Source organism: Neovison vison, chromosome 1 (genome assembly GCF_020171115.1).
Source record: "Neovison vison isolate M4711 chromosome 1, ASM_NN_V1, whole genome shotgun sequence".
NCBI lineage: Eukaryota > Metazoa > Chordata > Mammalia > Carnivora > Mustelidae > Neogale > Neogale vison.
In genome coordinates this window covers 22,601,966-22,629,965 of record NC_058091.1, presented here as the reverse complement: position 1 = coordinate 22,629,965, position 28,000 = coordinate 22,601,966, and the positions used below count along the sequence as shown (strand labels likewise).

The 28,000-nt window shown below is 37.0% G+C and overlaps 1 protein-coding gene across 1 annotated transcript in view; it reads right to left on the bottom strand.

Annotated features, from left to right (window-relative positions):
- AK9 (adenylate kinase 9) overlaps positions 1 to 28,000 on the bottom strand; it is a 117,565-nt gene that overhangs the window by 21,911 nt on the left and 67,654 nt on the right. Inside the window, exons 23-29 of the mRNA XM_044244454.1 lie at positions 23,994 to 24,206; positions 22,231 to 22,491; positions 21,181 to 21,305; positions 17,757 to 17,976; positions 13,876 to 13,941; positions 781 to 987; positions 2 to 220 (exon numbers count right to left, since the gene is read on the bottom strand). Of these exons, the coding sequence (XP_044100389.1) occupies positions 2 to 220; positions 781 to 987; positions 13,876 to 13,941; positions 17,757 to 17,976; positions 21,181 to 21,305; positions 22,231 to 22,491; positions 23,994 to 24,206 (1,311 nt within the window). The remainder of the gene's footprint in view (position 1; positions 221 to 780; positions 988 to 13,875; positions 13,942 to 17,756; positions 17,977 to 21,180; positions 21,306 to 22,230; positions 22,492 to 23,993; positions 24,207 to 28,000) is intronic.

Here is a 28,000-nt window from a genome sequence, read left to right as displayed (position 1 = left end):
CCTTTACAGGGTCCCAGTAGCCAAACGCGCTTATATACTTATAGGTATAGCTGAGCATTTTCTGGGCAAGATGTGACGTTATCGGGTAACATTTTTCAAAAATGCTCTCACGATTCTCCACCAGTGGTTGCAGTTTCATATTCATATTATACTGTACAATGTGAATTTTCCTAGCTCCATTGATGAGAATTATTGGTATCAAAAGCTTCTCAAATTCATCCTGATGAAAAAAAGTAATATAATCAAATATTTTTAATGGGATGAAGTCCAGTCACAGCACATAGACGTTGCTGGTGACAGAAAGCTTCGGTCAAAAAAAAAAAAAAAAAAAAACAAATACTTTTCAGTTTCTAAGTGGCTGCATATTGGCAGCTAGAACTTTTTTTAAAAAATATTTTATTTATTTATTTGACAGAGAGAGAGAGAGAGAGAGAACACAAGCAGGGGGAGTGGGAGAGGGAGAAGCAGGCTGAGTAGGCAGCCCGATGTAGGGCTCGATCCCAGAACCCTGGGATCATGATCTGAGCTGAAGGCAGACACTTAATGATTGAGTCACCCAGGTCCCCGGCAGCTAAGACTTTTGACTCTATGTGGCTTCCATGTTGCCTTTGATTTATTAATTTGTTTTCATAATTGCAAGGGTGATGGTAAAAGGGAAGCGAACCCTAAAACACACATTTCTTTCAAAATGTCAAAAAGAAACCAAGACATAAACCAAATATTTGTTCCATTCTCAAATGTTACATTTTGGATTGTGAACAGTGAAGGAAGAGTAATAACCTGGACTGCTTGTAAATTACTCATATCTGCTTCAAATTTTTCTCCCAGTTCGCCTCGCAGGCGCTCAAGAGCCTCGACCTCCTGTTCTTCGTCTTCCTCACTCATCACTTCCTCGTCTTTTGGAAATTCATCTTCCAGGATGTTCTCAATATCATCTTCATCTTCTTCAGGCTCTTCTTCACTGAAATCTTCATCTTCTTTGCCAACCTAAGGAAGGACATGTTCTCTTTTATACATATATAAAACACACAACAAATGACTCTGCTAACTAATCCTTTGGAATATTCTGTGTCACTGGCTGTTGGTTGGTATGACATGGCAACATTCCTTTAGTGACACAGTAAAACATTAAATATCTGGCACCCAGAAATTTAATCCTTTCAAGACTCCGACACCATACTGATCCTGTAGTAAATACATAAGCAAGATAATAAATGTTACTTATGCCTATGGCTGTAATAAAGTTGCGTTTGTTTGTTTAGAGTTTTTAATCTTAATTCCAGTTAATTTACATAGGTTATATGAGGTTCCTGTGTACAATACAGTGATTCAACAATTCCATACATCACCTGGTGTTCATCACAGGTGTGCTCCTTAGTCCCCATCATCTGATGAGCCCACTCCCCCCACCTCCAAAACTGGTAACCATCAGTTTGTTCTCTATAATCAAGAGTCTGGTTTTTCTTCTTCTTCCCCTCACCTCCCCCGGTGGTTGATAGCTTCACTGCTGTCGAGGTGGGGGGCTCAGGAGTTCTTGGTGGGGCACTGGCTTCCTTTTCCCCTTCACAGGCTTCTGGTGCTCAGGATGGCACCGGCTCTGCAAATGGCAGCCACGTGCGGGTTGAGGTGGTCCTTGGTTCTTGTGGCATGTGCCTGATGCTACTGATGGTGGCCCACATGTTCTAGCTCATGGTGGTCCACAGGTAGGAGGTGGTGCATTTTCACCGGCCAGATCTCTGCTTCCTGACCACCATCGTCAGCTTTTTTTTTTTTTAATATTTTATTTATTTAGTTGACAGAGAAAGAGAGAGAGAGAGAGATCACAAGTAGGCAGAGGGGCAGGCGGAGAGACAGGGGGAAGCAGACTCCCTGCTGAGCAGAGAGCCCGATGCGGGGCTCGATCCCAGGACCGTGAGATCATGACCTGAGATCATGACTTGAGCCAAAGGCAGAGGTTTTAACCCACTGAGCCACTCAGGCGTCCCCCATCGTCAGCTTTTTGCAGTGGGCGGGTGGCTTCACACCCACAGGCTTGCAGTGAAGCAGCCCCTTTGGTGGAAGGAGTTGTGAACCTTCAGGTTATTGGGCTGGGCGCTGTGTGTCTGCTTGTTCCTCTCCATCAGGAAGCTGGAGCGGTTCCACAGGACCATCCGTTGCAGGTGGGTGGACAGGGCGCCTCTCAATACCGCCATGGGAGTCGAAAAGCACAAGAGTCTCTTTCTTGATTTGTCTCTTTTTTTTTCTTTGCTTGTTTGTTTTGTTTCTTGAATTCCATGTGAGTGAAATCTTACGGTATTTATCTTTCTCTGACTGACTTATTTCACTTAGCATAATACCCTCTCACTCCATCCATGAAAACCAAGTCCTCAATAGCCTTCAATAACAGCATTTAATGAAATTCAAAGAGAATAAAGCATGCACTAGCTGTGTTAGCTCGGACAAGATCAGTTTCCTCATCGGTAAAATAGGAATAATAAAAGTACCTATCGCACAGGGATGGTGGGAGCATTAAATTATTTAATACATGCAAAGCCCTTCCCTTTGAGAAGTCTTGGGCAGATAGAAACCATGAAATGATAGCTATTAATGCTATTATTGTGGCATTATCGCTATTATTTGTTACTTTGTATAAAGCACTGTACTAACAGAACAGTATGTGCCCTTTAGGATTTATAGCGGATCTGAAGAAAGAAGAATAATACACAAATGATTCTTAAAGACCACAGCAGGTTATTGGCACTAAGTGGTGCTGTATAGGCTTTAATATTTATCCTCCTGCACCGACTCCACACTCTTCTCCCTGAAGTATTCCTCGTATCACTTGGAGCACTGCTTTCTGGTTGGAAACCTAGAAGGTCTCTTCATTCCTTGCTCTGCATCATTGCTCACCCAGTATCCGAGGGCCATAATCCTAAAAATTGCCTTAGACTGTCCTTTCCAGGACTTATCTCTTGCCTGCAATCTGGGGCTTAGCTCCCTGTTTCCTAATCTTTCTATGATTAGACCCTGGTTCCTTTAAAGAGCATCTAGAGATGGGACTTGGCCTGGCAGGTACAAGGAGTAAGATGAGAGGATAAGGTCCCTTCCTGCTCCGTGCCCAGGCTCCTCTCTCTCCAACAGGAGTTTGGCTATCGGGCGGTGCTTTTCAGTTCTTGTTCCTTTTTTTATTTGAATTTTGAAACCACTTGGCTCTCTTACCCTTTTCCTTATACTTTGACCAAAAAAAAAAAAAAAAAAATCCCGAGATTTGATTTTCTAAGGAAGTACAGAAGTATCATTGGAAGTACGGTGGGATGAATCCACACTACAAACTAGGGACATCTCAGTTCTAAATGAACTTGTACCCCCTCTCTTGGTTCTACTTAATATCTCTTACAATTATTTTGTTTATTAAAAAAAAACTATATCAGTTTAAAAATTCATTTTGGGGGTCACCTCAGTGGCTCAGTGGGTTAAAGCCTCTGCCTTCGGCTCAGGTCATGATCCCAGGGTCCTGGAATCGAGCCCCACATCGGGCTCTCTGCTCAGCAGGGAGCCTGCTTCCTCTTCTCTCTCTGCCTGCCTCTCTGCCTACTTGTGATCTCTGTCTGTCAAATAAATAAATAAAATCTTTAAAAAAAATTCATTTTGGGGTGCCCTGGGTGGCTCAATTGGTTGAGAGCCCAACTCTTTTTTTTTTTTTTAAAGATTTTACTTATTTATTTGACAGAGTGATAGAAAGAGAGAGTTTAAATAAGCAGAGTAGCAGGCAGGGGGAGAGGGAGAAGCAGGCTCTCCACCGAGCAAGGAGTCTGATGTGGAGCTCGATCCCAGGACCCTGGTATCATGACCTTAGCTGAAGGCAGACACTTAACTGACCGAGCCACCCAGGTGTCCCCAGTGCCCAACTCTTGATTTCAGCTCAGGTCATGATCTCAGGGCCATGGGATTGAGTCCCAAGTCAGGCTCTGCACTCAGTGTGGAATCTGCTGGAAATTCTCTCCCTCTCCCTCCCCACCGTCTCTCTCTAAAATAAAAAAATAAAATATTTTTAAAATATGAAAAAATTAAAATATATTCATTTTTGCTAAAAGGATAAAATTATACAGTATTATATAGGGTTAAAAAAATTTCTTTCACACTCCCATCTCTATTTCCACTTTCCTGCCTAGAAAAAATTTTGGTTAACAATTTGGTTAAGATCCTTTTAGATGTTTACAACTCCACACACTCCCCCACACACAAAATTATATTTTACAAATAAATGGGATCATTCTATATTGTACAACTTGTTTTTTTAAAAATACAATTTAGCAATGCATTTAAATTTCCTTCCATATAAAAATATACATCTCATTTTTCTTATTTAGCCATGCTTGCATTTAAAAAATGTTTTCTTTTCTTTCTTTTTTTTTTTTTAAGATTCGCTTATTTATTTGAGAGAGAGAGTGAATCAAGTGCATGGAGTAGGAGGGGAGGGGCAGAGGGAGATGGAGAGAGAAACTCTAAGCAGCATCTAGGCTGAGCTGAGCATGTGGAGCCCAATGTGGGGCTTGATCTCAAGACCCCAAGATTATGACCTCCGTTGATACCAAGAGTCAGAGGCTCAACTGACTGCGCTACCCAGGCGTCCTCCCCCTTTTTTGGGCTATTCTACGGAAGCCAGTTCAGGAACTAACAAAGTAAATAGTGGAATGTAGCCTTTTTTGACACCTGTGATGTTTGTTTTTCTCTCTCATACTAGGGAGGATGAGGAATTCAGCTAACTTACATTTCTCTTTTCCTTCTCTTCGGCCTCTTCCCCAGTGTTAGTCTTATTTTTAGTTCCATAATTCTATAACTGAGTGCTGACAACTTTATTTCTTTATTTTTAATTTTTTAAAAGATTTTATTTATTTGACAGAGAGAGAGAGCACAAGCAAGGGGAGCTGCAGGAAGAGAGACAGGGAGAAGGAAGCTCCCCCCTGAGCAGAGAGCTGGGCAAGGGCTCATGGACTCTACGTGTTGCTCAATCCCAGGACCCTAGGATCAACACCTGAGCCAAAGGCAGACGCTTAACTGACTGAACCACCCAGGGGCCCCTGAGTTACCATTGTTAGATGTGTGTTTTGATTCCCCACAATTCAAGAGAATGTCCTTACCCTCTCTTCACTTTTCCCTCTCTTTAGTTTCCAAATTTTTGTCTCCAATAGGTCTACATTTACATTTGTCTGTAACTGTACCTTAGTATTTAGCATTTCATGTAGAAATTCATTCTAAGAATTGAAAGTAAAGTGTTTGATTGATTCTAAAAATTGAAACCCTATAAACAGCACCAGTCATATTTTAATTACATAATCCTTATTCACTACAGCAGGGATACAACCCTCTATCAACCAATGTGTATCATCTGAAGTATCAAGGTCAAACACTGTATTTTCTTATTATGCAAAATCATGCATTTTAATCTGCCCTGTATGTGGCTAATGCTTTTTTTTGGTCTTTCACCTACCTCATATTTCTGGTTTTGTCTGGTTTTTTATATGGAAGAGCCATTATTCACAAAATCAATTGGCTACGTTTTTAAAGAAGAATATACAAAAGTCTAATTTTCAAAGAACTTAAATATCTAAAAGTGTTTCCATTTCATCCTCATACATTATAAATAATCCTTAATAATTTTTACTCAGAATTTTGGAAACCTTGTCTTTGTCTCCAGTACTGTTGGTGAGAAGTCTGACACAAATCTTATCCACATTCCTTTGCAGTTATCTTTTCTTCATTTTAGAAATGCTTAAAATCTCTTTATAATGAGCACTCTTAAATTTCATGAGGAAGTAGCTAATGTACATCTCTTTTAATTTGTTCTAGTCAGTATTCATTGAGCCCTTTGAATTAGAAGATCCTCTGCTTTCTTCAATATTTTGAACATTTCTTTCAATATTTTTAAGATTATTTCCTCCTTTATTTTTTCTCCTTTCATTTTTATTTTCTTTTTTTGGAATGCATATTGGATGTTGATCCTCCTGGATTGACACCACATATCACCAGTTTTTTCTTTCACGTTTTCTATCTCTTATATTTTTGTTCTACATTTGAGAAACTTTGACTTTTCTAGTCTTTTTATTCAATTTTTAACTAATTTACATTATATATTTTAGCCTCTATGAACTCTTTTTTCTCTCTGATTTTTCAAAACACTCTATTTTTGCTTTCTGGATAAAAGTTCTTGAATTTTCTGAGAGAGATTGAAATTTCTTTTTTTAAATGTTTAGTAAGGTTTTCTGAACTGCCTATTCATTTTAGGCTCAATTGGTCTGTTTGCTCATCTTGTTGCTCCTTAGTATTGATAATCTTTCTCAAGTATATGGTAATCCTTGGTTTTTCATTGATTTTTATGAATGGAGGACCAAGTTGGTTAATTGGTCTGCAAGCTCTGGGTATGTGAACAGGGCAGGTTGTATTGTGCTTCCATTTGAATGAGCTATGAGAATGAGACGAGGCAGGCAGGATAAATCTTGTTCTAAATGATGGGAGGGCACCATCCAACATTCCGTGGCACCTATCCATCTTCAAGATGGATTATTTAATTACTTTAGAAATTATTTTCCTTTTCTTCTTCATGGGGGCAAATGTCATTGTTAATAAAGAGCTATGGTGGCCACCTTAACTAATTTTTGTGCAATTAACTTCCCTGGACTTTCTAGATAGTCAAATTATAGGCACATAAGGAGTTCTATCCTTACAGAACTTTTCAGCATGTATGTTGTTTTTTTTCTTACTATATTTCTTTTGCTGGTTCCTTAAATACAATGTTGAATTTTTTAAAGGTTAATATCCTAAAAATATCCACAGGTTAACTCTTCTTAGGAAAAAAGTTTTTATTTTTTCATAAATGGCAATTTGATCTTTTGATTTTTGAAACAGTGTTGCTTTTTTCTTTTTCTGATATATTACATTTTTAAGGCCTTATGTTAGTCAATACATATTCTAAAATTCATGGTCTCAGAGACCTGCTTCCAGTATGAAGGAAGAAGTTAATTTAGTCTCTAATAGATACCTACCATAAACCATGCACTGTATACCTTCCTCCCCAACACACACACACACACACACACACACACACACACACACACTTTATCTCACTCATTTAAGGGGTTCGAGAGTAAACAAAGGCAGATTTTGGAAACAGTAAAAATTAGAAGGGAGCATTTGGTTTAGGATGAGTTCTCTAATTTTGTGCATTTGCTCAGAGGGCAGTCTCTGTTACAGTGGTGCTGGCATCGGGTGATTAAAACTCTGATAGGGAGCTTGGTGTCTTTCCAGATGGGGCAACCAGGGGAAGGAGACACAACCAGGGCACTGGAGAGTGAGCGTAAACTTCAGATTTGAGAGAGCCAGATAAGGAAACAACATGTTAAGTTTGTAAAGACTGTCCATGTCTCTGAATCAGGCACATATGGGCTGTTTGAGAACAGTATCAATTGAACTGCCACCATTGCCCACATGACAGAATTTGCAGGTTTAGTCTTACCAAGTAAATTGCCTGCTAAAACAAAAACACCAGGTATATAACAGAATTCAGAATCTCCAGAACATAACATTCATAATTCTAGAATATAATCCAAAATTATTCAAAATATAAAGGATTATGAGACATGACCCATTCTCATAAGAAAAGATATTATTAAATACCCACTCTGGGTATTAGAGTTACCAAACAAGAACTTTAAAGCAGTAGTTATCTCTATGACTAATGAGGAAAAGGAAAATACATGAACAGATAGGAAATCCCAGGAGGGAAATAAAAAATACAAAAACAAATCGAATGGAAATTTTAGAACAAAGAATTATAGTATTTGAAATTATAAGATAACAGATGGATTTAACAGACTGGAGATGACAGAGGGAAGGACCAGTGAACTTGAAAATAAATCAAAGGAAATTATCAAAGTTAAAGAAGAGAGAGAAAAAGACTGAAAAAGTTAATAGCCCCAAGATCATGTGGAACGATAGTGAATGATCTATGTGAAATTGAAATTCAGAAGGAGACAGAGAGCAAACAGAGCAGAAAAGATATTTGAAGAAATAATGTCCAAAGTTCTCCCAATTTAGCAAAAGATATACATTTACAGATTAAAGAAGCTTAGTGAAACTCAAACTAGATAAAATGAACAAAATGACATGCATGCATATCATAAACTATTGAAAAGCAAAGATACAGAGAAAATCATGAAAACAGTCGAGAAAAATTATACAAGAAAACAATTCAAATGACCACATTCTTCTCATCCCTCTGGTTCCCATCAACCACAGAATGAAGAGCTACAGAAATGGTAAGTATCTGGATAAATGTAAAAGACTTATTTTTCCTCTTCAAAATTTTAAGATATATGTGACTGTTTAAAACAAAAACTGCAATTTTTTTTCTTATGGAGTTTATAATAAATTTGGCTGTAAAACAAGTAACTAGAGCATAAAGGGTGTTAGTGGAGCAGGGTTGGATGTATATGGACTTCTGTAGTCACGGGCTTCTTTAATTACATGGAATGATATTGACTCGAAGTAGAGTGGGAAAAGCTAAGCGTGTACAGAGCAACCACTATAAAACAGTACATAGAGGTATAACTTAAAAGCCAATATATACATAAAATGGATTTCTAAAGTACATTCAAGCAGTCTCAGAGATGGCTGGAAAGGGAAAAGAGAAAATAAAGAGGACAAACAGAAAACAAAATTCACGGTCTCATAGAAATAGGACTAGATTTGGGGTAAGCGCTCTTGTAACTTTCTGTCAGCAGGGGAAGGGAAGGGCTAGGCTGGTTTGTGGAAGTTTATGCCAGGAGGGTGATGGAGATTATACTCAGAATGCTTACAACTAGGGAAGAATGACATAGGAAGAAATGGAAAGAGGAAAAGTGCAAGACTTGTCCGAGTTCTAAGGCTTCCCAATACAAGATGTACGTTAAGCAGATACTAGATTCCCTTACTATACCTGGTTACCTTCTAAATGTGGATTTTTGGAGACACTATTCCAAACCATTTGTTTTTCAAACCTTGAAACTCAATCCAAGGGAGATGAGTTGGGGTCAGGGAAGAGGGTGGTGGTCAGGAATGTGTGAAACAGGTGATGAGGATTAAGGAGTCCACTTGTCATGAGCTCTGGGTGTGGCGTGCAAGGGTTCAATCACTATACTGTACACTTAAAACTAATACTATACTGTATGTTAACTAACTGGAATTTAAATAAAAACTTTAAAAAAACCCCAACTCAGTCCCCAAACTGTACACCCCATACACACCTTTGCCTTCCGTTCCCGCCCAAAGAGCTCTCTGCACATAGACCTTTGGGTTTATATACTTTACCTTCTCCCTAGAAGGTCTCAAGGATGGTCTTGGCCTGGTGCTTGGTTCTGAACCTTGTTTTAACTTCATTCAGACCCTGACTTTGGATTCCCCTTAGTACTCAGGGTATATATCTCTTATTAACTATTCACCTGGATGTGGTCCCTCACAATTCTGCTCATTTACGGTCTGGCTCCGTGTCCTGGCTCTTTCTGGCTTTTTCCTGTGGGTGGTTACTCACAGTTCAGTCAAAGAGACTGAAGCACCAGAGAAGGAGCCAGTGAACAGGAAGAGAGCCAGGATTCTGGAGCGAGGACCAGGACCAGGAGTAGAAGGGAGGCCTCTGAGGAACTGGAGAGTATGGAAACTAAATCTCTATACAAAGCAGCTGAATTATAGATTATTCTTGAGTCACACTTGGAGACTAAAATTCCACAAGATGGCGACATTTTCCTACAAAATTAATCTGAGCAGCTTTCCCCCACTCTCCCAGACTGAAGTAATTTCTAACGTTAAAAATGTATTATCTGATGCAAAAATATCAGACAGTGAGGGCAATGACTTTTGTTAAGGAGGAGAAGACAAACCTGGGAAGGGCTTTATTAGCATATGGTTTCCCAATTAGTTGTCATGTCAAGGTGAGTCATGGAGCTGCACATTCTGTACAAAAGGCAAATGGTGAAAAGGCCTCTGGTTCTGTTCCTGAAAGTAGGTTCCAAGGTCTGTGTAGAGTCAGAATGGATTTGAGTCAGGGTGTCCCATTAACTGACTATGCAATCTCATTGGGTGAGCCTTGAGATGTTACACATGTTTAGTTTTTCTTTGTCTGAGGCAGTAGCAGGACATACCATAAAATTCTCATCAAAGAAGTTAAGAAAATCCATACACAGTATTCATCTTCGATTCATTAAGAATTTCAAGAACTTTCTTCCCAATGTCAGTTTGTATAAATTAATTGTGTGGGGATATATAGCCAATTTTGTCAATGAGTAAGTCTTAGGAGAGCTAACTTATAAAAACCTACTTAATTGATAAGATAGAATATCAAATTTTTGAATGAAAATTAGTAAAAAAAATCCCATCACTCTAATATTAACAGATAGAAAAATTATAAATTAAGAACATCTAAAACTTATCCTGAAAACAGATTCTCTTAAGAAAAAGCAGGTTTCCTGGGGTTCTGGGATCGAGCCCCGCATCGGGCTCTCTGTTCAGCAGGGAGCCTGCTTCCCCTTTTCTCTCTGCCGGGCTCTCTGCCTACTTATGATCTCTCTCTCTCTCTCTCTCTCTGCCAAATAAAAAATAAAATGAGCATAGCTGTTGCAAGTAAAACAATCACTTAAAAAGTATTAGTCTGTTTGAAAATGTATATATATGTATATATATAACGACATGTGTATGTTACTCTGAAAGTTTATATAATATATAGTTATATAAATACACCTCCCCCACACCCACACACTCACATATGTAATTGCTTGACTTCCTTTGTTCTTACAGCTCTCTCAATATGTCTGTTAATATAATTTAAGCTATTGTTCTTAAAAACAAGGTATACATCTTTCCTGCATAAAAGAATTATAGTCTAGATTTTCATGTCTTTTATATAAATTATCTCGGCTATATGACTTTTTAAAAAAGATTTTGTTTATTTTATTTTTTTTCCCAATTTATTTATTTTCAGAAAAACAGTATTCATTATTTTTTCACCACACCCAGTGCTCCATGCAAGCTGTGCCCTCTATAATACCCACCACCTGGTACCCCAACCTCCCACCCCCCCGCCACTTCAAACCCCTCAGACTGTTTTTCAGAGTCCATAGTCTCTCATGGTTCACCTCCCCTTCCAATTTACCCAAATTCCCTACTCCTCTCTAACGCCCCTTGTCCTCCATGCTATTGGTTATGCTCCACAAATGAGTGAAACCATATGATAATTGACTCTCTCTGCTTGACTGATTTCACTCAGCATAATCTCTTCCAGTCCCGTCCATGTTGCTACAAAAGTTGGATATTCGTCCTTTCTGATGGAGGCATAATACTCCATAGTGTATATGGACCACATCTTCCTTATCCATTCATCTGTTGAAGGGCATCTTGGTTCTTTCCATAGTTTGGCGACTGTGGCCATTGCTGCTATAAACATTGGGGTACAGATGGCCCTTCTTTTCACGACATCTGTATCTTTGGGGTAAATACCCAGGAGTGCAATTGCAGGGTCGTAGGGAAGCTCTATTTTTAATTTCTTGAGGAATCTCCACACTGTTCTCCAAAGAGGCTGCACCAACTTGCATTCCCACCAACAGTGTAAGAGGGTTCCCCTTTCTCCACATCCTCTCCAACACATGTTGTTTCCTGTTTTGTTAATTTTGGCCATTCTAACTGGTGTAAGGTGATATCTCAATGTGGTTTTAATTTGAATCTCCCTGAGGGCTAATGATGATGAGCATTATTTTTTTGACAGAGAGAGAGACAGCGGGAGAGGAAACACAAGTAGGGAGAATGGGAGGGGGAGAGGCGGACTCCCCACTGGTCAGGGAGCCAGATGTGGGGCTCAGGATCATGACCTGAGCTGAAGGCAGACACTTGATGACTGAGCCACCCAGGTGCCCCTCAGCTACATACCAAAAAAAAAAAAAAAAATAGCAAAAAGGAAAAATTAAAGTATTATTAATTCAGGAAACTAGATATTAATTTTTTTTCATTTTACAATTACAAAATTCTAGGTTCAGAGAGATTAAGAAACTTGCTCAAGGTTATACAATAGCAACAAAACAACTGTTGAGTCCCTACCATGTGTCAGCACTGTGTTAGGCACTGGGGAGCCAGTAGTGAACAGAGTCAGCAAGAACTAGAGAAAGAACAGTCTAGTTCAGCTCAACCCCAAAGTCTGGACTTTTATGGTAATATGTTGCTGAGACATGTGGGGTGATTCCCTTTTTTTTTTTTTTTTTTAAGATTTCATTTATTTATTTGACAGAGAGAGAGAGAGAGAGAGAGAGCGAGCACAGCAGGGGTAGTAGCAGAGGGAGAGGGAGAAGCTCTCCCTCTGCAGGGAGCCCGATGAGGGGCTTGATCCCAGGATTCTGGGATCATGACCTGAACCAAAGGCAGATGCTAAGCCAACTGAGCCACCCAGGCACCCCTACTGGGGTGATTCTTAAGGGGACTGCTAGGGATTCCCAAGGGCTAAAGGTAGTAATTATGTGTGAGCCCACGTTAGGATATCTGGATTGTTTTATTCTTTTAATCCTAAACATCAGCATGACTTCTTGAACAGAGCAGAATTTCAGAACATGTTGGTTCAGGGAATGAAGAGTAGAAGGAAGCCAGAAACTTCTGTCCTTCTGTTCATGGCTGAACGCCTAGTGTCAGGCATGCAGTGAGTGCTCCATTAAGGTTTGCTGATGGATCAGTGAAGATCAAGGCCAATAATGGAGAGGGAGTTTCGTGTGCCTTAGATGGTGCCAGATGGCTCTAGGTCTAATGGTTTTTGATCGGCTTTTGGTTGTAGGTATTTTGTTTGGATAAAGAAACAATTGTTCTGGCCCCTATTCTACAATGTTTGGACCCCCAGTTATGGTTGCTGTATATCAGCAGTCCTCTGTACTTAGTCCAGCACATCCACACCAGGGGGAGACATGGTTCCATGGGAAGCAAGTCCTATTTCCTGGGATTCCTCTTCTCTCCTTCCCCTTGTTGAGTTGAACATTTTTATATGATTGGAAATCAGATCACAGGAGAGTCAGTTTTGAAAAGATGGTATAGGGTGCTTTATGCCAGAAGGAAATGGCAGAAGGCAGGAACCCTCTTCCTGTCTGCCTGGTTTACAGGGGTTATGTGTAAACTGACTGCATAAATACAAGCCTCCAGTAACTTCTTAGAAGTAGCATGTCTAGTCACATCTCTTTAAATTCTGCACCCCTGAGTAAGCTTGGCTGCAGCACTGGTGTCGGTGAGGTCATTTCGGGATCAGCTCCTCTCCAAACAAAACAAAATCCATGATCTTCGAGGTTTATCTTTTTCAAGAATCAGCAGATGGAGAAAAGAACTGTACTGAGTACCCTTGCACAATATGTAAGTCTGAGAGTTCACAGGTTCTGCCTTGTTCCATTCTTTATCTCGACATAATCTTTACTTTAGGGCCAGCAAATCTTCCCAGACTCCCTGTCTAGACCTCAATCCCAGATTCCCAGACTACCTCCCTGGGGGCATGGGCTGCATGAAAGGCAGAAATGAAAATCCAAAAGAAACATAGTTTAATGTAGTACTATATTTTGAATTCGATTTTTTAGACTTCGTCAATGGTTTTCCTTCCTTTAAAAAAAATGTTCATTTTTCTGATTATAAAAATAATGAAGGGTCCTTGTAAGTAATTATGAAATATAAAAAAATAAAGAAAAAAGTGATAATCTTACTACTCAGACATAAACTCTGTATACTTCCTTCAAGACTTTTTCTAAACATCTTTTTAATTTATGCTGTTGATATGTAAAAAATATATATGATATATAAATATTATATTATGGTTATCCTGTCTTTTTTTAAAAAGCAACCATTATATTTACTTACCTCCACTTTATGTCTTTTTTCTCTCTCTGCTAGAAGTTCAGCCCTTCTTTTAGAAATCATATCATCCTGTCATAGAAAGAGACATTTAAACATTTTAATGGATAATGATTAAATTACTTTTTATGTATTAGTACATATATTTTTTCCCAAAGTGGGAATAGCATTTGGAGGGAAGGATGGTAAACTTGCCAGAAAATCTCGTGACGGTGGTAATTATGCTACTACATCCTGTACTTCTGGAACTTCTCATTAGCTGTTTCCTTCCAGCGAATAAACAGCACATGAGGACAGCCATTCTCTCTACAAACATTAGAACACCTTTTTGAATTTTATTATTTATTTGTTTGCCTTGGTAAAGAGGTGGATTATGTACATGGAGAAATAGGGAAGTACTTGGAAGCAATTTGTTAAAAATGTTTGATAATCTTTAATCATACTAATAAAATACAGCCTAACAACCTATTAAATAATTTAAGTCATAGTATCTCTCAGAGCTGGAGTTAATTGATTAGCTTATTTATTGACAAATAGCTCAGTGCTTCCAATCTTGGTTTTGTTTTTTTGTTTTGTGTCATTTTTGGAAACTATCACTAGTAACGAAATACATCTCCCTGTACCTTCCTCCTACCAACAGTAGTTCATTTCCTGTGGCCATTTGGAACACCTACAAGCTCTCTTCAGTATGAGAGCCCTTCACATTCTTTAATGCTGCTCTCATGTCCCATCTTTGCCTTCCTCATTACAGATTTGAAAGCCTCAATCTTCAGTCTAGACCTATAGATTTGCCCTTTCAGGACATGTCTTATAAATGGAATGAAACACATAGTACGTACTATTTTTTTTTTTTTTTGACCTGGCTTCTTCCATTAAGCATAATAATTTTCATCCATGTTGTAGAGTGTTATCAATAGTTTGTTCTTTTTAACTACTGAATAGTATCCATTTTATGGATATACCACACATTCATTCATTCATCCGGCTTTGTAAAATTGTAAGATATTTAAAGTATACCTTGTGATGGTTTGATATAGACATACATTGTGAAAGGACTCCTTCCACGCAATTAATGAACACATCCATAACCTCAATATTTACTTTTTTTTTTAGTGACAACATTTAAGTTCTATTCTCTTAGCAAATTTTGTTTATACAATATGATGATGATATCAACTATAGTCACCATGTTATACATTAGATCCTCAGATCTTATTCATTTTATAACTGAAAGTTTGTACTTGTTACCAGCTTCTCCCTGTTTCCCACACCCCACAGTCCCTGGAAACCACTTTTATACTCTGTTTCTATGAGTTTGAATTTGTTTTAGATTCCACATATAAATGATACCATTTACTATTTGTCTTTCCCTGTCTGGCTAATTTCACTAAGCCTAATATCCTCAAGGTCCATCCATGTTGCAAATGACAGGATTTCCTTCTTTATCATGGTTGAATAATGTCCCACTATACAGACACTATACAGACAAACAGAACATCTTTTTTATCCATTCATCCATTGACATGTTGCTTCCATATTTCGGCTATTGTAAACGCTACTGCAATGAACTTGAGAGTGCAGATATCTCCTCCATATCCTGTTTTCATTTCCTTTAGATACATACCCAGAAGTAGGATTGCTGGATCATATGGTAGTTCATATTTAAACATTTTTTAGGAAATTCCACACTATTTTCCTCAGTGGTTACACCAGTTTACATTCCCACCAACAGTGCAAAAGGTTTCCTTTTCTCTATAGTCCAGCCAACATTTATTATCCTTTGTCTTTTGATGACAGCCGTTCTAACAAGCATAAAGTGACATCTTATTGTGGTTTTGATTTGCTGATGATTACTGATACGGAGTACTTCTTCCATGTACCTCTTCTCCCTTTGTATGTCTTCTTTGGAAAAATGTCTATTCAGATCCTCCGAATTTTTTTCAGATTTTAATCTATTTTTGTAATCAGATTTTTTTTTTCCTTTTTGCTATAGAGCTGTGTAAGGTCTTCATATTTTGTGGATTTTCCTTGATGGCTTCCTTTGTTGTGCAAAAGCCTTTTAGTTTGATGTAGTCCCCATTTGTTGACTTTCGCTTTTGATGTCAACTCTAAAAAAATATTGCCAAGACCAATGTCAAGGAGCTTACCCCCTGTTTTCTTTAAGAAGTTTTATGGTTGCAGGTCTTATGTTCAAGTCTTTAATCCATTTTGAGTTGATTTTTATGGATAGTACACAATAAGGTGCCCAGTTTCATTCTTTTGCATGTAGCGGTCCAGTTCTCCCAGCATCTACTGAAGAGAGTATCTGTCCTCCATCATATATCTTTGACTTCTTTCTTATCAATTAATTGGCAGTATAGCCATAGGGTTATTTCTGGGCTCTCTGTTCTGTTCCATTGATCTATGTGTCTAGTCTGTTATTGAACATCTCTACTGAATTTTTTAGCTTAGTTACTATGTTCTTCAGCTCTGTGATTTCTGTTTGATACTTTCTTATATTTTCTCTCTCTCTCTCTCTTTTTTTTTTTTTTTTAGATTTTATTTATTTGACAGACAGATTACAAGTAGGCAGAAAGGCAGGCGGGGGTGGGAGGGAAGCAGGCTTCCTGCTGAGCAGATAGCCCGATGTGGGGCTCAATCCCAGGACACTGAGATCATGACCTGAGCTGAAGGCAGAGGCTTTAACCTACTGAGCCACCCAGGCGCCCCTTCTCTCTCTTTCTCGAAATTCTTACTTTATTCATGCATTGTGCTCCTGACACTGTGAGCATCTTATGACCATTCTTTTGAACTCTTTGTCAGGTAAATCACTTATCTTTGTTTCAGTAAGCTCTATTTCCTCTTCTCTTTCTTTGACTCTGTGTTAGTTTCTGCACATTAGGTAAAGAAGCCACAACTCCTAGTCTTCACAGAGTGGTTTTGTATAGGAGATGAAACTTATCAATCAGCTTGGACTGAGTTCTTGGCTCTCTCTCAAACCTTCGTGATTGTTCAAACTACTTTCTTTGTTCTCAGTGGCTCCCAGTCATTGAGCATGTGCCACAATCTGTCAGTGTCCCAAAGGGGAGGATCACACACTGAATAGATGGATTGGAAGCTGGACTCTTGGGTAGCAACTCTTTTGGTGTGGGTGATATGGGTATTTTCTCATTTGTCCAATGTGTGCGAGTTGCTCAGCTAATTTCTGGATTTCTTTCAGAGGGAATTGCTTCATGTGTAGCTGTGTGTGTGGGAGGAGATGAAATCAAGAGGCTCTTACATCACCATCTTGGGCGGGATCCCAGGGTATACTATCTACCACATTTCATCTATCCATTCATCAGCTGATGGATATTGGGTGTTTTTCCCTTTTTGGCTGTTGTGAATAATGCTGTTATGAACATTTGTATATAAATCTTTGTGTGGATCTGTTTTCATTTCTGTTGGATAAGTTCCTAGAATTGGACTTGCTGGATTCCCTATGACGCTTTTGAACATTTTATGTAATACACCTCAGATTTCAGTTTTAGAAAAGATGTCCTAAACCATTATCTAGATCTTGATGGATGGTGTCATCATTCCAGGAACTAGTGAAAAAGCCACTGAAAAGTTCAATTCTTATGTTGCCCCTCCCACTTTGGTCCTATGTCTGATACAGGGATATGATAGTGCTGCCACTATTTTTAATTTTTTTTTGCCTAGGACAGAAAAGCATTAACATATTGCAAATCACAGAGGCCTCAAATAATTTTTAACTATTGAATTATAAATAGTATTAATATTTGATTAAAAGTGTTTTCATATTGACTGTGGTATTAAAATCAGAAAACTGCATTTTTGTGAAGACCATTATAATTTGAATAGATGCTGAACAAATTTGTTCTCATGTGTTTTTACTGGATACATACCTTGATTTTTGCCTTCAGTTCTTTGATGAGCTTTTTCCTTTCTAATTTTTTCTTTTGTTTCTCTTTCCACTTTTCGATTTGGGAAGGAAGGAGTCGATCAGAAATATCTTGATCATCAACTTGTATAAAAACAGCAGCATCTGGGAAAAATCCACGTTCTCCCAGAAACAGAGCCTCCTCAGGATACCGTGGGAATCCATCTAATATAAAACCTGTGGAACTTGATAGAAATTTCATAATTTATTTGCTTAAAATATTATATTACAAATATTGATTTAAAATGAAAAAATAGGGGCGCCTGGGTGGCTCAGTGGGTTAAAGCCTCTGCCTTCAGCTCAGGTCCTGATATTGGGGTCCTGGGATCGAGCCCCGCATCAGACTCCCTGCTCACTGGGGAGCCTGCTTCCCTTCCTCTCTCTCTGCCTGCCTCTCTGCCTCCTTGTGATCTCTGTCAAAGAAATAAATAAAATCTTTAAAAAAATATATAATGAAAAAATATTAATAAATCACAACTTTATATAAGATGTGCAATAAATAGTTTAAAAAGTTCATTGTGGTATCTTTTATTTCTTGTGATATTTCTACTTGCGTAAACATGGTGTGTCTTCTCCCAAATGTGCTGAATTTATTAAAATGTTAACATTTTATATTTATGCTCATATTATAGGTAAGTTCTTTTAAATTTAGTCTTAATATTTGATGAAAAATTAAGAGAAAATAAGTTCTCTGCTTGGAAGGAATGCCCTGCCTAATGACTTCACCCTTAGTAAAGGTGGCTTTGGCCAGCCCAGCTCTAGTGGGAATCCACTTTATGTAGTTTTTCTTCTAGTGATACTTCCTTTCATGACACAGTTTGTGCCCCCTTCCCTGGGTCCCCTTATGATCAATGATAATTACTAATGTATGCATATGGTTCACATGTATAAGATGACTATGTTCAAATAGAATTGTAAAACTTGCCAGGTATAAAGAAACTATAAGGATCAGAAAAATAACTAGAATGTGACTAAATTTTTATCATTAAACAATCAGGCTTTAAGAACTTGGTTTTATTTATTTCAAAGAGTCAATATTGGTTCCCTTTTGAATGAGAATATATCCAGTTTATCTAAAATTTGGCTTATTTTTGGTATTTATATTTAAACATATTTTCTTCCTCATGGGACTTTTATGAACATTTCACAGTTTGAGTCCTTCCCTGACGTTTTAAAATATTTCTTATAGTATTAAGTGGGCAAATTTTTATATTTTGGCTGTAAGATGTACGCCTTTTTCTTTAGAGATGGCTTCAGCATTGTCTTGTCATTGAGGAACAATTTCATGCCTACTGTTCCAGCTGTCCCTTCTTTGTCAATGCCTTCTAAATCTCTACCTCCATACCCAACTTCTCTTTTCAGTTTCAATTCAGAATTTTCAAAAAGCTGCTTAATTTATTCATTGAAGTGCCCTTCAAGAATTATATACACATCACACTGTCAGAAATTAGACTTACTGTTACCCTTTCATGCTGCTCTTGCTTCTGACTCACTGGTATTCAGGAGTCAAACTTCAGAGACACTTGGACTGCTCCCCAAGCCCCTCTTGCTTCACACATATAAGAGCTAAACCCTAGCATGTCCTCTTCTATACCCATTTCTATCATTTCTATTTTCATTTCTACCATTACACCTTAGTTCACCTTATATCTTATAATATCTATTTATATAGATACAGATATCATATTATCTCTTTCCAGGACTCATGCAATAGCCCTTTAAAAATGTGTTGATTTTTCCCCCCTGATTATAAAAGAAATAAATCTTACTTTAGAAAAATTGGAAAATAGAGAAAAAATGAAAAGGGGCAATATTATCCATAATCTCACATCCTAGAGATTACTGACATTTTGTTTCATTTCTTTCCAGCTTGTTCTTCATGTGTCATCTTGCTATTATAAATAACTTTCTTTTTAAACTTAATGTTATATAATAACATTGCTCATGCTATTACAAATTCTTCATTTTAATACATTTTAATGGTTGCATAATACTTAACTATTTTATTTAGACTTTTTACAATTTCACTTTTTTTACTTTTTTATTTTTTTTAGAAAGAGAAAGAGAGAGAACAAGGAGAGGGAGAAACAGACTCCCTGCTGAGCAGGGAGCCTGATGCTGGGCTCTATCCCATGAGACCATGACCTGAGCTGAAGGCAGATGCCCAATCGACTGAGACACCCAGGCATCCCTCACTGTTTTACTTTTAATTATTCAACACATATGCTTTTTTAAAAAATGTTAATGTATGGTGTGAGGTCAGGAGCTAAATTAATGAAAAATAACCCATGAATGACTACATTGGTTTTTTGTTGTTGTTTTGTTTTTTAAGGATTTATTTATTTACTTGAGAGAGCGAGAGAGAGCATGAGCGGAGGAAGGGGCAGAAGGAAAGGGACAAGCAGACTCCATGCTAAGCACCGAGCCTGAAGCAGGGCTTGATCCCATGATACCAAGATCATGACCTAAGGTGAAATCAAGAGTCAGATACTTAAGAGAGGGAGCCGCCCAGATGGCCCACGTGACTACATTGTTGCAGTCGACCTGCCTGAGTTTACCATAACTAACCAGCCAATTTAAGCAACAGGAAATTAAAATTAAAGCTGGTGGCCGACAACCTCACTCAGTCGTTTGGGCCATGGACTAGGTAAAGGACTGCCCAGAGGAGCACTGGGACTGGCCGGTTATCTGAATTCTCGATAATATAGTTTCTTCATCTCCAAAGTGAGATAATAAAAGTGTCTATTCCACTGGGTAGTTGTAAGGATCAAGTAAGCTAATGTGAATAAAATATAGTAGAACGGTATCAGGCACATAGTAAGTTCCATATAAGGGTTGCTATTATTGGTACTATAATAAGTATCATTTATCTTTCTTCTGACAGATACCAAAGCAAACACTCTGATTGGGAAATTACAATTAAGTTTTAAATTCTGACGTCATGGAGATTCTTAAATTTGTCCTGTCTGAGGTCAAGCTTGTTCCTGGATTTTAAGAAAGGGATAACACTGTGGACAGTTATTAGGTAGTCTAAACTGTAATTATTGAAAGACTCCAAGGAAAAAAAAGTCCAGCCCACCATCAGTGTACATGGATTTAGAATATGGATAGTCAACCATGATGACACAGTAGAATCATCTGGGGCACTCTCAAAAATACAAATGCCTGGGTCTCAATCTCACACTGCTAAAAATTTTGATTTAGTTCTTTTGGGGAGGAGGGCCCCTGGCATTAGTATTTTTAAATTAATTCCTCAAATGTTTGTAATGTGTAGAATCACTAGTTTATAAGTAAAAGAAAAATGTTAAATTTATACTGATTACATTTTTAACTTAAGAATAAAACAAATAAAAGTCAACAATTGTATAATTCTATAAAAAATTAGATACCGTATTGGTTCCTTAAGCCACCACTCGGAAAGAATTGTTTCAAGAATTTCGGGAGGTAATGGCTCATTTTCTGTTAGATTTAATCTGATTGCTTCTTCTTCTTCTGTAAATTGTACATCTGTAGGCTAAAAACAAAAATCATAAAACAAAAAAATTTAAAAATTCTGTATTAATAAATAATAGTCTATTACATAGTTGATTAGGGCGAGAACTTCTTGGTCATTTTTAATATGGCTGCTTGTTAACATTTTAAAACTTAAACTTTTTCTTTAAATCAATATTTAATAGGGTTTAAAATATTAAGTTATATATTGTAGCTAAGAGGAGTTACTAGAGATTAGCATGACTGATTTTCAAACATGGACTCAGGATATCTGTCTCTTCGCTTTTCTTGTTCAATCTATATCACACACACATGAAGCTTAACTAATTTTTTTATTTATCTTATAATTCTTCAACCTAGATCCTAATTAAAGGATGGGCCAGCCAGGCAGTCATCTGGAATATAATGTTACATCTGGGTCCATTTACAAGGGATCATTTGAGAAGGAAAGGGTCGGGTCTTACTATATCAGAAATGGTTAAAAAGGAGTTAAAATTAAGAACTCTCTCTTTACAATCCCAGAAAGAAATCATCGAAGAGTATATAAAATTTCTTACAATGCATCATTAGAAATTAATATTTTGAGATCTCTGCTGGTTCTGGGGCAGATTTTTATGATATTTGATAAAAAAAAAAAGAGAGAACAAAATAAAGGAAAACCTTATAGTCTACATCAGACATATCAAATAACAGAGTCCCAAATAAATGTTGTGTGACAGTCTTGTCAGGCAAAACTATTTAGATTTTTATTGGACTCATGTAAAACTTAGCATTTTGTATTCTAGATGAGCAGTAAGATATGTATTTAACATATGGGGAGGATGACACATGGGGGCTAATTTTTTTTTTCTTCCTAGAAACTTCAGTTTTATACCGCTTATATTCTACTTCCCAAAAGTAATACCAGTAAGCATAATTATCTGCAAAGAGAGTATTAGTGTTACTACCAGCTTCCTTGTATTTTCTTCTTCAATCTTGACATTGGCCTGAATTGCAAGTTCTTCAAGCTCTTGTTTCGCAAACCGTTCTTCATCAGAATCTTCCTCAAATTCAGTTCCAATTTTCTTTTCGGTTTTGAGCATTAGTTTCTCTTGAAGAAATTCTTCAAACTGAATGTGGAAAATGCCCCATTTTTCCGCTAACTGTCTTCCACAGACAGTTTTGCCAGAACCGTGAGGGCCAATAAGGCATATTCTTACTGGAGGAGCCTGCCACAGAAGGTGGGTTGGGGAGAGGTAGGGTAGGAGGAGAGTGAAGACAAGGAAGTTTTGAGTAATTTAGAAAACATAAGGCTTATTAGTTGCTCTCCCTAAAACTGAATTATCCCTTCACAACACCAATAGTGTCAGAAGGGACAAGCATATACATATTTCAGCAGTCCTCCTAGGCACCATATAAAAATTAAAGTTCATGAAAATAGCCCAAATTATTCAGAAGCATTTTAATTGTGTTCTATATGTTCTGTTTTAGAAAGATTTGGAATTAGAGGCATTGGTTGGCCCAGTCAGTAGGACATGCAACCCTTGATCTCAGGGTTGTGAGTTCAAGCTCCATATTGGGTGTGGACCATACTTCATTGGGGAAAAAAAAAAAAGAAAGCACTGGTGTTCTCAAAAGTGTAAGTGACTAGGTATTGTGATTAGTTTCTTTTGATCTTGTAATCCCATGCTCAGGAATTATACTAATAAAAGAATTCAAGAGAAACGAAAAATGACAGGCCCGAAGATTTCCTAAGTATTATATCATATCCACAATGACAAGGATCCACAATGAAAATACTGTGAAAAATGTATAACAATTAGATGTTAAAATAGTATATGAAACTGTTGGAGCATCAGAGGTCTATGTAGAAATATATAAGCTTTCATTGATAAATGTTAAGTGAAAAAGCAGATTATAAAATATTACATACCCTGGAAAGAATATATACCCATGTGGAAGAGGGTGAAAGTAAAATTAAAAAAATGAAGGTTCTTGTCTAAAACTGGTGCAATTATGTGTGTACTTTATTTTTAAAATGGATAAAATATTACCACAATGTGTTCTTTTATTATGGTATTAAAATATACATAACATAAAATTTACCATTTTAACCATCCTTTCAGTTTAAATTCAAATATTTTATTGAGATGGTATACTTAAATACCATAAAAGGCACCCTTTTAACATATATAATTCAGTAATTTTGAGTATATTCATTTTAGCCATTTTAAGTGTATAAATCAGTGGCATTAAGTACATTCACAATATTGTACAACCATCACCATTGTCTGTTTCCAGAACTTTTTCATCATCCCACACTGAAATTCTGTACCCATTAAACAATAACTCCATTCTCTTCCCACCTCCCGTCCGCCTCACCCCGCCCCCAGCTGCTAGTAATCATGATTCTATTTTCTGAGCCTATGAAATTGCCCACTTAACCCAGCTGGCTCTTAAGGTAGCAAGCAATAAATGCAGCTGTCTCTTTTTACTTCAGCTAAAAAGACAGTATGTGTTGGTTTGACACAAGTCATTACTGCCAAAATCAAAAAAGATAATAATCTTATTTATTTTTCAAGAAGTTGTTCTTGGAACTTAGATATTTTTGCCATATTGTTATATCAGATTGGGGGCTTCACTATTAAGTAAAGTGATGAAGGTTGGCGGTAAGTCCTTGAAAAAGCACCCAGAAGCAATCATTAGGACTGGGTAGTCATATTGTTTTCACCTTTAATGGTTCTTTATGAGCCACATACTCCTCAGGATGCTCCAGAAACTTCTCTTTAGCCTCAGGACTTGAAAAGTAGTAGATCTTTTCTCGATATTTAGCTGCTTCTTCTGTGCTGCCTGGTTGTAGGATGAAGTTTTCTTTGAGAAACACAGGACAAAAGTGCTTTGTATCTCCCAAGTGCCTTCTCTTCTCTTTAATTCTATCTTCATTCTACAAATATTATTCAGTGTGGAGAATAGTATTAAAAACATTTTGATGAAAGACTAAAAATTAAGTAAAAATAAATTAAAATAATGCATCTTGAATGATATTGAGGCTATAATAACATGCCTTTAAAACAATCCACAAAAGGCCAGTTCTTGTACTAATTAATTAAAACAGTTTCTCATATACCTCTGAGTTCACATCTTGAATAATGTCTACTCCATAACAGTATGTCTTTAAAATACTCAACAATTTCATGTGTATCTTTCCAGACCCTTTTTTCAAAGTATATCCAACCAATATAAATATCAGAAGAAGTCCAATGCGCTATCCATTGCGCTACAGAGCCCAACCAATATAAATATCAATGGGATAACATTTTACAAGACTATTCTACAACAAACCTCTTTTTTCCCTCCAAAACATGATATAATGAACAACTTTCTAGAAAGTGCAAAAATGAAACTAATCTATAATTTTCTTAGACCATTCTTGTTGAATTTTTATATAAGAGCTATGCAAATTCCAAAATGAGCTAGGAAGTATTGCTCTTTTTCTATGATTTGGAAGATTTTTTTTTTATAAGATTTTATTTATTTATTTAGAGTGGGAGTCGGGGATGGGACAGAAGGAGAGGGAGAAAGAGAATCCCAAGCAGACTCTGTTCTGAGCGTCATGTGATGGGGTCCTCAGTCTCACAACCCTGAGATTATGACCTGAGCTGAAATCAAGAGTCTGACACTTAATGAACTGAGCCACCCAGATGCCCCTCTCATGTGAAAATTCTAAGCAACATAGGAATTATCGAATCAACTAAGGTAGTTTAGTAGTGATTTGTAATTCCCCTCTATCTTTTTTGTTTGTTCAGATTTTATAGTTTTTCCTAGGTAAATCTCAGTAATTCATATTTTGAATATCCTTTTTATCTTGGCTTTAAAATTTATTAGTATAAAGTTCCTATAATTTAAAACAACCCTGTTAGCTGGCCGGTTAGCTCAGTTGGTTAGAGCGTGGTGCTAATAAAACAACCCTGTTTTTAAAAATTTGATTGTATACTCATTTTTTTTCAAGTATTATTTGCTTTTTCTTTTTATCTAATTAGGTTTGTTAGAAGTTTGCCTATTTTATTACACTTGCCGGTGGACTGACTTTTCATTTTTTAAAATTAGGTCTACTCCATAATCAGAGGGGGAGATGAACCACAAGAGACTATGAACTCTGAGAAGCAAACTGAGAGTTTTGGAGGGGAGGGGTGGTTGGGGGTTGGAAGGGCTGATGGTGGGTATTAAGGAGGGCATGTATTGCATGGAGCACTGGGTGTGGTGCATAAACAATGAACCTTGGAACACTGAAAAAATAAAATAAAATTTTAAAAACATAAAAATAAAAAAAATAAAATTAGGTCTACTCTTTTTGTATTCTTTTCCTATTTTGTTAATTTTTGCCTTTACTTTCCTTTCTACATTCTTTTGGTTTATTTTCTTGTGCTTTCTCCCCAGATTCTGGAGTTGAATGCTTAATTAATTTTTCCTGCTAATAAGTCCACCTCGGGTAGGGTTGCCAGACTTAAAAAGTAAGAATGTGGGTTCCAGTTATATTTGAATTTCAGATAATGAATAACTTTTTTTAGTATAAACTTGTACTACACATAGAAATTATTCTTTTATCTGAAATTCAAATATACCTGGGTAACATGTTTTTTTTAAATCTGGCAACTATAATTTCAACTTCTGCTATACTATAAAGCACTTATATGTGATTTTTTTTGAAGGGCTAGAAAACAATATATTTTTTTAAATTTTCAAGATGAAATGTATAATCTATCAAAATTAAGGATTTTGTTAAAGCTGAAATAAGGTCATGTGACATTTAAAATTGTATTGCATTCTCAAACCTTTGTTCTCATTTATACGAGTTTTTGTAATGTATTCAATTATAAAAGGCAATTTTATTATTTTAATTTTTAAAAAATTTTAAATATTTTATTTATTTATTTAAGAGAGAGAGCATGCACAAGCAGGGGGGAGGGTCAGAACTCCCAGCTGAGCAGGGAGCCTGAAGTGGCTTGATCCTAGGACCTTGGGATTATGACCTGAGTGGAAGGCAGACGCTTAACTGACTGAGCCACTCAGGTGCCCAAAATGCAGCTTTATTTAAAAGCATTGTGGAATTCACAGTAAAAATATATGCTCTCAAACAATACTGAAAGTATAAGTTTTGACCTTTGTGAAAGTCAGTATAATTTTTTTTCATGAGAATTTAATTTTTTTTTTACTTAAAGCATTTTTTAAACAATGTATATATGTATGTATTATTTATTTATTTAAATTCTAGTATAATTAACATACAGTGTGATATTAGTTTCTGTATACAAAATAATGATTCAACAATTTTCTGTTTCTCAGTGCTCATCAAGGTAAGTGCCCTCTTAATCTCCTTCAGTTATTTCTTCCATACTCCCACCCACCAGTTTGTTCTCTGTATTGAAGTCTGTTTCCTTTGTTCATCTTTTTTTTTTTTGTCATTGTTCATTTGTTTCTTAAGTTCCACAAATGAATGAAATCATATGGCATTTTCTTGCTGTGGCTGACTTATTTCACTTAGCATTATATCCTCTAGCTCCATCCATGTCTTTGCAAATGGCAAGAATTCATTCTTTTTTATGGCTGAATAATATTCGTGTGTGTGTGTGTGTGTGTGTGTGTACCACTCCTTTTCCATTCATCTATAAATGGACACTTGTAAGTTTTCACTTCCCTGAATCTCCAGGGCCCCTGCTTTTCTCCCTCCCTGCTCCCTAAACGATTTTTCCTCTAAAACTTCCACTTACCTCTGTCCAAATCAGACTTCAATTCATACTGGACTCTTCCCTATTAACAAACACCTGTCCTTATCACTTTAGTACCCAGGTTTGCTTATCTTTAACAGTGTAAAGTATCTTTTTTTGTTGTTGTTTTAGTTCACTTTTCCTTGAATTACACTTTCACTGATATTCAGAACACTGTTTCTTCTTTTTAATTAGTATTTGCTTTTTATATCTCAATCTATTTGAGTCCTTTTGTTTTTTCAGTTGTTTAATGGCTTTTGTTGGTTGACTCCAGTTTTTCATTATAATAGGTAGATTTATAATCATCCCTAAATAAATTTTAGAAACAGAATGTGGGGTATGTGTGTAGAGACGATGGGGTGAGGGTGGAGGTATCTTAGAACAAGGGATTCAGGGAAAATGGTCATCTGAAGATACCCCCTTCCTCTCTCTCCACTTTCTTAGTCTTAACTGCTGGGGCAGGCAGCTGGAATCCATCAGCATCTGTGGGAAGGAAACTGTATGGCATTATTTACCACTATGGACTAGATGAGTGCTTAGAGACAAACATCAGAGAGAACAGACTATTAAGATGTCAAGTCCTAGGAGGAATTTTTTTGCAGGGATCTCTGGATTTCCTGGAAAATATTAGCATCAGCAACTACTAGGGAAATGCTCTGGCCCACAAAAGATCAAGAAGGAGCTATATGGGTGGGAAGAGTTCTCCCCAACCCTGCATCTGGGCAAGTATGAGAAATCCTATCCAGACTTGTCTTAGACCTCAGCAACGAATATATACCTTTTCTCCCTCCATATTCCTGACCTACAGGGAGAGACCATTGCCTCTTTTAATTCTTGAGAATGTTGTTACCTAAAACACTCCAGCAATAATCCTGAACCCCACTGAGAAAAAAAAAAGAAAAGAAAAAAGAAAGCCACTACCCATGTAAGGGAGTCTAGCCAACTAAATGATCAGTCAGATCAAATAGATGAA